This window comes from Prunus mume, unplaced genomic scaffold (genome assembly GCF_029339155.1).
Source record: "Prunus mume cultivar Tortuosa unplaced genomic scaffold, ASM2933915v1 scaffold27, whole genome shotgun sequence".
Lineage (NCBI taxonomy): Eukaryota > Viridiplantae > Streptophyta > Magnoliopsida > Rosales > Rosaceae > Prunus > Prunus mume.
Window position 1 is genome coordinate 53,490 of NW_028296573.1, and position 12,551 is coordinate 66,040.

The window sequence follows — 12,551 nt, forward strand, 5'->3', positions numbered from 1 at the left end:
AAGCATGCACACTAAAAATTAATACGGTAATTATTTTGGATAAGATAGTATTATGTGTATTGGAAGGTTTTCATTTTTTTATTTACTTTTTTAAGAAGACGTAATGTTTTAGTATTAAATTTGCCTATTAGTGATCCAAAGATAAAATATTACTAGATAGGTGGATTATTTTTGGGTAAGTTACTGTATTTTGTTACCATAGCCAATGCGAATTTATATGCGTATGCGATTATTTTTGGGTAAGTGACTGTATTTTTTGGGTAAGTTACTAGTACTTTGCTTTTGTATTACTAGTACTTTGCTTTTTCTTTGGAGTCAGAGAATTTGAATAAACTTTTCCCAAAGCCCTTCGGGTTAGTCTTTTTAGGTTACCGCAAATGATGAATGCAGGTGTGAAAGTGGGTTAGGATTATAACTTTTTTTAATTTTGTTTTTGAGTTAAATCGCTTAAAAAAATAAATACATAAATAAAGAAACTTTCATCAAAATAATGTAAATCATTGGGGGCGGTCCTAACATAGTGCAAATATAGTGTCATTGCGCATGATCCTCAGTTTTGAAGGGCCCCCAAATTTTTTCACATGTATACATACAATCCCATTCCATTGAGGAATTCCTGAAATAATTTTATTTGAAGGACATCCTTTAGGGTACCCTATGAATTTTTTTCCCAATCCAAACTGTTTATTTTTAAAGTCTTCATTCATAGATCATCCTTGCAAAAAAATTAGACAAATTGAAAATCATTAAGACATTTAATTTAGACTAAGAAAATCAATGAACACGGTGGCTTCAAGAAAGTACTTAAATTTCAATATTTTAATTAAATGGTCAAATAATATTGAATTTAAGTGATTTTTTTGTAGAGATGATATTTGAATGAATATTTGCAAAATAGACATTTGGATTAGTGAAATACAATGCGGAGTGGGTCCTATAAGAATGTTCCTCAAATAAGCTTATTTGAGGAATCCTTGAATGAAATATATATATATATATACACACACACACGTAAGCATAAAACATATTTAAACAATTGTGGCTCTAGTGAAGTTGGTTCTTGCACTTTGAATTTCATTATAAGTTTAGGTTTGAGTCACTTGTGTGCTCCATTGGTTCCTTTTTTACTTCTTTTTTTGAAATAAAATTATTTTTTTTCATAAAATGACCTTAATGAACAACTACACAAGATTACCACACCATATCACAAGGCATGTTTTCTTGAAAAAAAAATTGTGTTAATTACTTTTACAATAATTGGTGATGAATTTTATTTTAACCAATTTTTGTTTTATGACATTAAGTCATTTTTTTGTTGGTTTCGTGTGAGACCATGTGAGGGAGAAATTATAGAATAGAACTGTATCACCATATCAGCTTGTGATACTCCCATTTAAAATTTGCCATGTATCATTTTTATATATTAAAAAATATAAGTTTTTACAGTTGGATTTAAAACTTCTTTTTATATTCATAATAAAACTAAAAAAAAATTAATTGAAAAAGACAGAAAAGGACCAAGAAGACTCCAGAAACCACCTCACACCCGACCCAACCCCTTACCAGCACTGCTGCCCTTCCCTCTCCTATCTGTCTCTCTAAAACTGTAAGGTGTCTTGAACCCATGGAATACCACCTGCAAGATAACATAAGCATTGAAAATAGGTCCAATTTTATTCAATTACCATTAACACCCATCTCTCCCCTCAACCTTTTTCAGATATCATCTATCAACAAATGAATAGATGGGTCTTTGGTAGCCACAAAAAGGCTAAGAAACAAGGATTGGGGTATGGTTAATTTGTTGAATTGCGTGAGAAGGCGAGAGACACAGAGAGAGAGAGAGAGAGAGAGAGAGAGAGAGAGAGAGGCTGCAGGTAAGAGAATGGGTCGGGGTGGGTGGTTATGTCTCTTTCCTGATTTTTTATTTTCTTAAAAATATGATATTTAATGATATACCCATTCTTAGCACTAATATTATAAATAAACCCTACATCATTGAATTTCTATAAACAAACAAAAAAAAAAAAACTCAAAAAATGACAACTGGCCTTATTGAATTTAAGATTGATTATTAAATTACTTTGATGCCCTATTGAGTGTTTTGGGTATTTTTATGAGATTTTGGGGTTAAGAAATTGATGACAGTTTTGTAATTTATAAGAAGATAAAAGCCTCTTTGTTATGTTGTAAATGAGCTTTGGGTGTGTTTATAAAGTCCATTTCATATGAGGTATTTTTATAATTTGGGTCTCTATATTGAGTATAATAATGAATCTCCCAAAATAATAATGGGTTTCTTATCCAACTGTAAAAAAAAACTTACTTACTTTGAAAAATGACAAGTGGCAAATTTTGAATGGTAGTATCACAAGCTGACATGGTGATACAGTCATATTCTATAATTTCTCCATGTGAGGACCCCAATTTAAATTTTGCAGTCAAGATCAGCCCTGTAAATACTATCACTCAAGTACACGTTCCAAGAGGTTAGTAAATATCATAAAAATAAAAGATCATATATATAGTCGCCTTAGTGGCGTAGCAATCAATTGTACTTACCATGACAAAACGAAATGTATTTCCAAGCAAAAAGAAGCTCCTGAATATGATTAACAATACATTTAGAAAAAATAAAAATAAAAAAAACCCTTTCCATTGGCGTTTGAAAATTATTAAATGAAGTAAAGGTGAGGCAACAAAAGGAGTATCACTTCAAGTGAGATAACAAAGCTTACAGTTATATATATAGCATGGGATCATGTATGATAAATAGGGTGTGGGAGAAATCAAGAGAAATCTATATGTTATTGTTTCCACGTACTAAATAGCAAAAAAAATTTCTTTTGCTTTGTTTTCATGATGGAACTAGCAATATAGAGGCCTATATAAGTTAGACAAAAACAAAAAGAATAAGTAAACGAGCATCAACATTTTGGGAGGGGGTTGGAGTTGCATAGACGAGAGGCATGAGAAGCCTACATAGGGATCGTCAAAGTGTGTATTTTCAATTGATTTGATAAAGGAATATATACAGAGGCTAGGAGAACCTTTTACAGAAACAAATGAATGAATTCCTAAACACTAGGCAAAATGGAAGCAATTACAACAGTGTAAAATCAAGATCCTAAATCATTAGAAGTCAACCATCTTGATTGCTAGGATCTGCTTGTGGTTGAATGGCGTGATTGGATCTTATGTGCCCTGCAAGATGGTACTCCCATAGGAGATACCAATCTTGGATTGAAGAAGGCAAAACCAGGATCGACTTACCGATTTGGTGAGAAGGTCAACCAGTTGGTCATGGGTGGAAATATGAGAAACATGAAGAGCGCCACTTCTAACTTTTTCGCAAACGAAATGGAATCGAGTGCAATATATTTCATACGAGAGTGGAAAACTGGATTGGCACAAAGATATGTGGCACCCATGTTGTCACAATATAAAGTCAGGCTGAGACATGGTGATGCCAAGTTCAGTGAGCAGAGAGGATATCGAGGTGAGTTCAGCAGTTGTAGAGGCAATGGCTCGATACTCAGCCTCAGTGGAGGAGCGATCAATCGTCTTTTGTTTTTGGGAACACCAAGAGATGGTATTGTTGCCAAGATAGACAATGTAAGCAGTGGTGGAAGTGCGATAATCTCGATTGCCTGCCCAATCAGAATTAGAGAAGGCATGAAGATTTAGTGGTTGATTGCGGCGAAGAAGAAGGCCATGATGCAGTGTATGTTTGAGATAGCAGAGGAGACGTTTGGTGACAGCCCAGTGTGTTTCAGAGGGGTAGTGCATGAATTGAGCCAATTTGTTAACTGTAAAGGAGACATCAATTGAAGGGGAACCATAAGCAAGACAGAGAGACTGAGATGTGGCCATGGGAGTGTGAGTTTCTTTTGGTCCAGACATGTTGGTTCGGTCAAGAAGATCACGAATGTACTTATGTTGAGTGAGAAACAGGCTTGTGTTGGTTGAAAGTACCTCCACACCAAGAAAATAATGAAGTGCAACCATGTCTTTGACTGAGAATTTGATGGATAGTGCATGAATAAAGTGGGCAATGAATGATGGATTGTTAGCTGTCACAATAAGATCATCTACATACACAAGAAAATAAATGGTGACATTAGTAGTATTGTAAATAAACAATGAGGCATTAGACTTGGAATTGTGGAAGACAAAAGAAATAAGAAATTGTTTAAGCTCCGTGTACCAAGCACGAGGTGCTTGTTTGAGGCCATAAATGGCCTTGTGAAGGCAACAAACATGAGAAGGCCTAGAATGATCAATGAAGCAAGGAGGTTGAGTCATGAAGACTTCCTAGGTAAGGGTACCATGTAGAAATGCATTGTTAACATTCAGTTTGTTGGAATAAAAAAAATCACAAAAAAAAAAAAATTGAAACGTGGGTTGGATAAGCCCCATGATTTTGATATTTGTTATTAGCCACATCTAACAAGCAGAAAGTTGAGGGTAGAGAAGTGGGGGTCTAAACCAATGAAAACTCTTAAGAGAGGTTAGTGGCTCCTATTTTTAGGGGGTTGATTATTCAGTTTTCATACACTAAGAAGGCCCTTGGTTTATAAAAGGGACAGCAGTAAAGAAAAAAAAAGGAAAAAAGGGGGAAGAGAAGGAAACGACAGAAGAAGAAAACTGCTGCAGGAGAAAAATTGCAAGAGCATAAGCACAAGAGAATACTTTTCACAGGTATATTGATTCTTTCAATTAATGCTTGTTGGGTGGCAACCCTTAAATCATTGTGTTGGATGATAAATCTATAATGGGTGGCAACCCTCAAATCAAACTCTTGGATGATGAATCCATGATGGGTGGCAACCCTTAAATCATTGTGTTGGCTGATAAATCCATGATGGGTGGCAACCCTTAAATCATTTTGTTGGATGATAAATCCATAATGGGTGGCAACCCTTAAATCATGAGCAACAAATCCATGAGAGGATTTCTGTTCAACAAAGCTCTACCGAGCAAAAGAAAATCCTGTGAAACAGAAATGGTGTTTTGAGGGTTCAGCCCAAAATGTATTCACACAAAAAAAAGGCTTGAGTTACCTCTTGGACTCTCTGACCATTCATCTTCATCTCTGCCTCTGAAAGCCTTTACTTTCCTCACTGAACAAACTACATAAAAAAAAAAGGAAGTTAGTTGTGAAGAAAAGAACAGGCAGAAAGAAAAATGGAGACCTGCAAGAAGATTGCATATAGCAACAATAAACAAAAAGAGACAGCCACCGAGAAGAAAAGAAAAGAAAGTGGCCGTATGCCACTTCGTGGATGTTGCTGGGTTAAAAGGAGAGAAAGGTGCCAGCCAAAAGGAAACAGGGTATAAAAAAAGAAGCAGAACTTGGGAAGAGCCACGTTGGGGCAGCCCATGCATTGAATGCCCTGTCTGTTGGTTTCTTAAACAACCAAAATATAGGACATGATGTTTGACAATAAAAAAAAAAAAAAAAGGGGTTTGCTACAGCCATCAAAAAGAGGAAGAAAAGTCAAAACAAAAAAAAGAGAGAAGAAGGTGGCTCACATCATCTTGTTGGAGATTGGAAGAAGAGAAAAAAGAAAGGCACAAGAAACTTAGTGTTGCAGAGAATTAAAAAGAGGAAAAAGACAAAAGAAGTCTGAAACCTCTTAATATGTTGCGGTAGCTTTTTCTTCTGATTTCCTGCTTTTGTTTGCAGAGGCTCTGTCTTGATTGTGACTTTGTGTACTCTTTTAAAGACTGAACAGTAACAATGTTTGCTCTTAATTCGGACTGATCACCAGTATTTCAGATAAATATGGGACTGCAAGGTCTGATTTTACTTGGAAACAAACTCTACAAAGAGTTGGATAGTTATCAGGTTGTTTCAATCGCTTGCTGGACCAAAGCTCCTCTGGGCTCCTTGTTCGTGGGCTAACTATTAACAAATATCAAAGGCCCGAAATGAGTGCTTCTATAGTGAGTGGAAAGTTATAAGGGGTTTTTTTGAGGGTATGTAAGAGCCGTTGGATTTCATCCAACGGTGAGTTTTTAAAAGAGGGTGCATGTAGAACCGGGTTGAAATCGACCCGTTTGGAAACCCAACTTCAGCTGAAGATTTTTCCCTCTCTGTGAAAAACTCAAGAACACAATCCTCTTTTTTTAATGTAATGCAAATCCACAATTAGAAAGATCCAAAGCTCCCAAACTCTATAATCGCTCCATTGTCATCAGCTCCTTGGGAGGCCTGCGATCTATGGTATCCTCGGTATGATGATTAATGGCTTTTACCTAGCTATTGCCCTGTTTTGATTCTATGATTGAAGTGAAAACCCCTTCTCTTTTTCGTTCAGCAGAAGAGATTCCAGATGAAAGCAAAGTAGCATATCTCTTTTTCGTGCTGCTGCAGTTGTTCCTGGATTTTGGTAGAGATGGAGTCTCCACTACGAAAGAATCCTCTCTAATGTCCACCACATTCTTTGAAGCTGACTGAGTTCGGAACTCCCGATTGACTTTGAGAGGTAAGTTCACTCTTGCTGAATTGATTTTGTTGGGTTTGATTTATTTTTTGTGAGGGTGAGAAATTTGTCATTTGTGGCATCAATAATGCGTCATTTGCTCTGCTATCAATAATGCGTCATTTGACTTTGAGAGGTAAGTTCACTCTTGCTGGATTGATTTTGCTGGGTTTGATTTGTTTTTTGTGAGGGTGAGAAATTTGTCATTTGTGGCATCAATAATGCGTCATTTGCTCTGCTATCAATAATGCGTCATTTCCTTATGAATATTCAATATACTTAGTTGATTATTTTTGTTTGGAGGGGGATTGGAAATTTATGAAATGTAGGTAAAAGATCCTAAACTTAGGCTTAATGGCATTAGAAGTAAGCATTTGGAGAGGATATTGGGTGAAGTTCTGTAATTGCTGGTTTGAATTACATTTGAGTTCTTAGTTGAACATGTTGGTTCTAATGTTATTTTTTCCAGATTATTTCACAAGAGATGACGTAACTATTATTAAATTTTGCTTGTGTTTTGTGTAATCAGAATCCAACAAGCTAGGCTATGCGTGTATTGTGTCAATTTGGGCAATGTTTTGTGTAAGTGGAATGCATTGATAAGTTGTGATGCAGTAATGATTGATTAATGAATTAACATTTGCTATGCAGTAATATAGAAGTAGATCAATAATATACGTGGATAAAATGTCTGGGGGCTCAGAGAGTGATGACTCTGTAACAGCTAATGGGAGGGTTTACATTCCTGAAGTAAGAAATGAGGAAACACCAGCAGTTGGGATGAAGTTCGACTCGCTTGACCTCGTTTATAATTTCTATAATAGATATGCATTCTTGGCTGGCTTTGGTATTCGACTTCATTCCAGCTTTTGGGGGAAAAATAAGAAAGAGATTCTGAGAAAAGAATTTGTATGTTGCAAACAAGGTGTATACCGGAATGATGAAACTCGGGAGAGAAAAAGACAGCGGGGAATAAGTAGATGCAATTGCAAAGCTAAGATTGTGGTTGTGAAGACACATGGGAGCAAGAAGTATACCATCTCTCTTTTTGCAGAGGGACACAATCATAAGATGACACCCTCAGGAAGAATGCATTTACTGAGATCACACCGTCGTATTTCAGATTCTACAAAAGTACTTACAAAACAGTTGGGTTCGGTTAATATTCCCATTAATCAGAAGGTAAGTATTTTCGAGGTGCAATCCGGAGGAATGGATAAAATCGGTTTTATCAAAAAGGATATGTACAATCTTGAATGTAGTGTGAATGGGAAGCTGAGGAACCACGATGTTGAACTAGTGACCGAGTATTTTATGGCTGAACAGAAAAAAAATGAGGCTTTTTATTTCAAGATTGAGGGAGATGGCGATAACAGGTTTAGTCGATGTTTTTGGGCAGATGCAACTTCTAGACGGGCGTACGGGTTTTATGGAGATGTTGTTGTATTCGATACCACATTCAACACGAATAGATACGACTTGACATTTGCACCAATGTTGGGAGTTAATAACCATGGTCAAACAATTGTCCTAGCATGCGCATTTTTGAGCAAGGAAACGACTGAGTCGTTTATTTGGATGTTTGAGGAGTTTAAGAAAGCCATGCCAGGTGGCGAACCTAAAACGATCATCACAGATCAAGATGCGGCAATGAGCAGAGCGATTTCAATAGCCTTCCCGACTACATTTCATCGACTTTGCATATGGCACATCACATCAAAGTTCTCTGTTAAGTTACCACATTCTGCTTATAAGGAGTATTGGGGTGAATTTCCAGAAAGCCATATGGGATACTGACAATAAGGATGAGTTTGATGCAAAATGGAATATTGTGGTTACAAAGGCTGGTTTGACTGACCATCCATGGCTAAGTTCAATGTTTGATTTAAGGGAATCTTGGGTTCCAGACCTACGCACGACACTTTTTGCACTGGAATGTCAAGCAGCCAAAGAGCTGAATGTTCTCATGGTTTCTTCAAGCAATACATATCAAGGAAAAATTCGTTGATGGATTTCATAATAAGATTTGAGAGGGCACTTTCTCATCAACGTCAAAAAGAGTTAGTTGCTGATCACGTAGATGCATTTGAAGTGGCTCAATGTATTCTACCGATGCCAATGAACAAACAAATGGCTACCTTGTACACAAGGACAATGTTTCAAAAGTTTGAGCAAGAACTAATACAAAGTACAGCATGTTTCCTAGAGCTGAAAACAGAGGATGCTTCTAAAGTTGTCTTTAATGTGAGCGAAAGGAAAAATTGGGAAACAAGAGTGGCAGAAGTCGTATATGTCAAAGATTCTGACCACGCATCGTGTAGCTGCAAAAGATTTGAATTTGTTGGAATTATTTGCAAGCACATCCTAGCATTGTTCAGAAGGGACCAGATTGAATATATGCCCGATAAATACATTTTGAAGAGGTGGAAGAAAACTGCGAAATTTGGATTGGTGTCAGATGCAAATGGCAACGAAATTAAAGACTCTGCAGATCCTGGTCTTTTAATAAAGCGGAGTACAATGTCCCGACTTGCTTCAGATGTGGTTGAGGATGCATTAATGTGTGAAGAAGGATGTGAGCTACTGTCAGAGACTCTAAAAAGTTTGCAGGTGAAGTTGAAGTTGTTGAAGGATGGACCAAGTAATAACGAAGTTGGAGGGTCCAGCTCTCAAACACAATATATGAAAGACCCTAAGAGAGTAAGGTGCAATGGAGGGTCGAAACGAGTAATGGGAGCAAAGGAAAAGGCAATGAAGCGAGGGATTAGACACTGTCGGGAGTGTGGACACATTGGTCATGATAGAAGACAATGCCCAAGAAATTTGAACACATCGTAAGATGTTAACACTATTTATAATAAGAACTAAAATTTGAATAGGTAAAGTTCTTATGTGCTTCGTTTGATGTTTATGCAGGACATCACCGTCGAACAATGACGAATCAACTCCAATAGATCTTAGTGACCCATTATTTGACGAATTTTACAGGATGCACGGACCAACTCAATGATTTAGGTTTCTATTATACGAAGCCCGGTTATTATGAAGACTAATGATCAGGTGAAGTTTTCTAGATGCAGTTTTATTATTATTATTTTTTTGTTCATGTCCACCGATGAGCTCTGACTATGTCCATTGATAATTGAAATGAAAATTTGCTTGGTTTCATTCTTGCATGAAATTTGGACACATGTTAATTTTACGTCTTCTCCCTATTTAGAAATTTTCATAGACATTAGATAAAGCATCAAATTTTGATTTATGTGAAGAAGCAATGACTTTTACCTTGTAAAATGGGTAGTTTATGGTGAATTATGTTTGAATAGAGATTTATTGATTATATGACAGGCTAATGCAGCATTTCCAGCAGCCAGCTATTGTTTCCATTACCATAATGATTTCTAGCGACGCATCATTTGTAGCAGCACCCACTTTTTGCGAATGTTATGTTCTAGTGTTTTACTGGTGATTAAGATCTGAGCTGGACTGGTTATTAGGTGCACGATTTTGCAAACATTCGTAGCTGAAGGATACTTGAAGCACTTTGTTGGAACAGAAAGATTAGAAAGCAACGTGTAAAAAAGTACATTGCAGCTAATCACATTTCGAATGGTTGGGTAATATGAAAGGGTACACTAACATTTGAACTACTCATAATTCCACACACAAAAGAAAATTTGATTGCAAAGCATTTTATGTGCTCCCTCTTAGCAATACCACGATCTCCCCAATAAATGAACAACGGTAGCCACAATCACTAGGTCGTATTGGTCAGCTTCTTCTTAGCAGGTCTCGCATGCTTATGGTCACTCATGTCCCCAGTGATTTAGACAAAATACATATTCAGCAATATTTGGAATTTTCTTATATATACATAAACCATAAACCATTCACTACACAATGTATAGCACATGACATTTTACTTATGACTCACGTGTCATGATAATGGGGCTTTACTGATTACCAACGTGCTGTGATATTGATGCTTATTGAATAATATTTCCATAGTTGCAAAATATAATGTTAGACAGAAGGAACACATGATGACTTGCAAGACATAGTCCCAATAATTATATATGAAACAAATGAAACTGATATTTGTATTATTTTATATTAGATAATGACATTAAGGGAATATAGTTCTAATTTGTGCAATACCACGATCACCCCCAACCAACAGAACGAGCTGTAGCCGCAATCACTTAGTCGTATCGGTCGGCTTCTTCCGAGCAGCTTTGACGTGCTTATGCTCATTCATGTCACCACCATCGTCTAGTATCTCTCTCACAGCATCAGGGGACACATAGTCCCAATTATAACTTGTATGAGTAGTTGCCGCGAATGCTCGGAATTTTTCGAATCCTTCGTTGAATGCCAACTCCAGTTCACTGTGGTGCTCTTCGCATCGCATATGGTTCATCAAACAACCTTTAATTTCATCATTCATTACTGCATCCAACTCCTCAGCTTTCAGCTTCCTTTTATGACTCAGCTTCAAGTACTTGTTCTTTTGGGAGAACGCTTTGTTCACTCTAATGTTAAGATCAGCCAAAATGGCCTCGTCTTCAACACATTTCTCGTGCCATGAATTGATCAGTCTGGAATTATAATCCAGCTTGGTACTGACTGCATCTATTGCCTCTAATGGATCATCGGAGTCCCCCTCACTCCCAAATGATGTTGAAAATGGAAGGGGTCGGCGAGTACAACGTGGAAACGGAACCTGCGACTCCAATTTTTCATCTTCGATTGTGTTGTTGGCGCCTGAAGAGGTTGACATACTTGAATAATCCTATTTGTTTTGGAGGATGAGGATTGCAGATGCAATTTCGTTTGAGAAATGGAACATAGCTTTATAGACCAACATACCAAAGCTTGCGTGTAGTCAACATATCTACTTTATTTCAATTTTAAAAAAAGAGGTGTCAGGTTTTGCTTTTCAAGCATGTCAACCTCACACTCTCCTTACACCACTGTTAGTGGTTGAAAGAAACTCAATGGAAGTGACATCTAGTTAGTGAACCCAACCAAACTAAACAAACTAGTTAGGATTAAACTTAGATTGTATGAGACCTTTTTTCATTTATACATTGTCAACCAAATGTTTTTTTTGGCGGGAACCCTTTTTTATTGGTATTACTATCACCCCCTTCATAAAAATTCTCCCTCCACAAAAAACTCACTCCTCCACCGAATCTGTCTCCATCTACTGACACTCTCTCCTCCACAGAAACTCTCTCCCCCCATTGAATGGATTTACTAACCAAGTTTGATGTGAGCGTAATAAACACCCCTCCAAACAAAGACCGCCTTCGAAACGCAAGTGAGTCACCAGACAAGCAATGTCACTTTCCTAGACAGAATGACCATTTTGTTGGAAGTTTTGAGTCTGAAAGAGTTCTTGCTTTCTGGAAGGAGAGGCATCTTCAACTTGGTGATGAAATCCAAAGGGCAAGGGTACGTTTGGAATTTGTTGAAGGCCAAATTGAAGATGACAAAAGGCAGGCCAATCTGGATAGGGCGAAGTTGCAGCGCATGAAGCGTAGACACAAACGACTTCGGAGTGTAGCTGTTCAAAAATACAAGAACTCATCTAATGCAAAGGAGTCAAAGAAGCGTGTGATGCAAGCTGGATTCGACTACTTCCGGTCCTATGCAAAACTCGTCGTACCCGGGTTTGATTGGTCATCTATTACCGTTTCCGACGTTAACAAATATACTCAGCAAGGGAAGTAACCATTTTGGTTATCGTGTTTGAGTAGAGGCAAATCAGAGGAACTGGAATTTTCGTTAAGCTCTGCTTCAAACCTATTTTGATGCTTACTACTATAGAATATTTCAACCTTCATATTTTCATGTCTTTAATTACGATAACACGATGCAAAGTGCGCATCTACTTCAGTCATATGTTGCTGCCATGTCCATTTTTTTGTGATCACGTATCAGATTTGGACATGGTTGCATCATATGCAATGTTGCCTTTATGTATTATATGTTAGGGTAAGGTTTATGGAAAAGCATGTGTGACTGGTTTTGTGACAAAGTTATGGCATTATTTTGTAC

The 12,551-nt window shown here is 37.1% G+C and overlaps 2 protein-coding genes and 1 long non-coding RNA gene across 3 annotated transcripts; 2 read left to right on the forward strand and 1 right to left on the reverse strand.

Moving 5' to 3' along the window:
• Nucleotides 1-1,392: 1,392 nt before the first annotated feature.
• LOC148914251 (uncharacterized) lies at nucleotides 1,393-3,207 on the reverse strand. Its single transcript, XR_016123126.1, has 2 exons — nucleotides 2,331-3,207; nucleotides 1,393-1,636 (listed from the first exon to the last, which is right to left on the reverse strand). It is a non-coding gene; the product is annotated as an uncharacterized LOC148914251 (long non-coding RNA).
• A 3,040-nt stretch (nucleotides 3,208-6,247) lies between these two features.
• Nucleotides 6,248-8,285, forward strand: LOC148914252 (protein FAR1-RELATED SEQUENCE 5-like). The gene is made up of 2 exons (XM_089043784.1): nucleotides 6,248-6,491; nucleotides 7,140-8,285. The coding sequence occupies exon 2, from the start codon at nucleotides 7,176-7,178 to the stop codon at nucleotides 8,283-8,285; it is 1,110 nt and encodes a 369-aa protein (XP_088899910.1). The 5' UTR covers nucleotides 6,248-6,491; nucleotides 7,140-7,175.
• A 139-nt stretch (nucleotides 8,286-8,424) lies between these two features.
• LOC148914253 (protein FAR1-RELATED SEQUENCE 5-like) lies at nucleotides 8,425-9,880 on the forward strand. Its single transcript, XM_089043778.1, has 3 exons — nucleotides 8,425-9,322; nucleotides 9,405-9,548; nucleotides 9,837-9,880. Exons 1-2 carry the CDS (start codon nucleotides 8,496-8,498, stop codon nucleotides 9,496-9,498), a joined length of 921 nt encoding a protein of 306 aa, XP_088899904.1. The 5' UTR covers nucleotides 8,425-8,495; the 3' UTR covers nucleotides 9,499-9,548; nucleotides 9,837-9,880.
• Nucleotides 9,881-12,551: the final 2,671 nt, after the last annotated feature.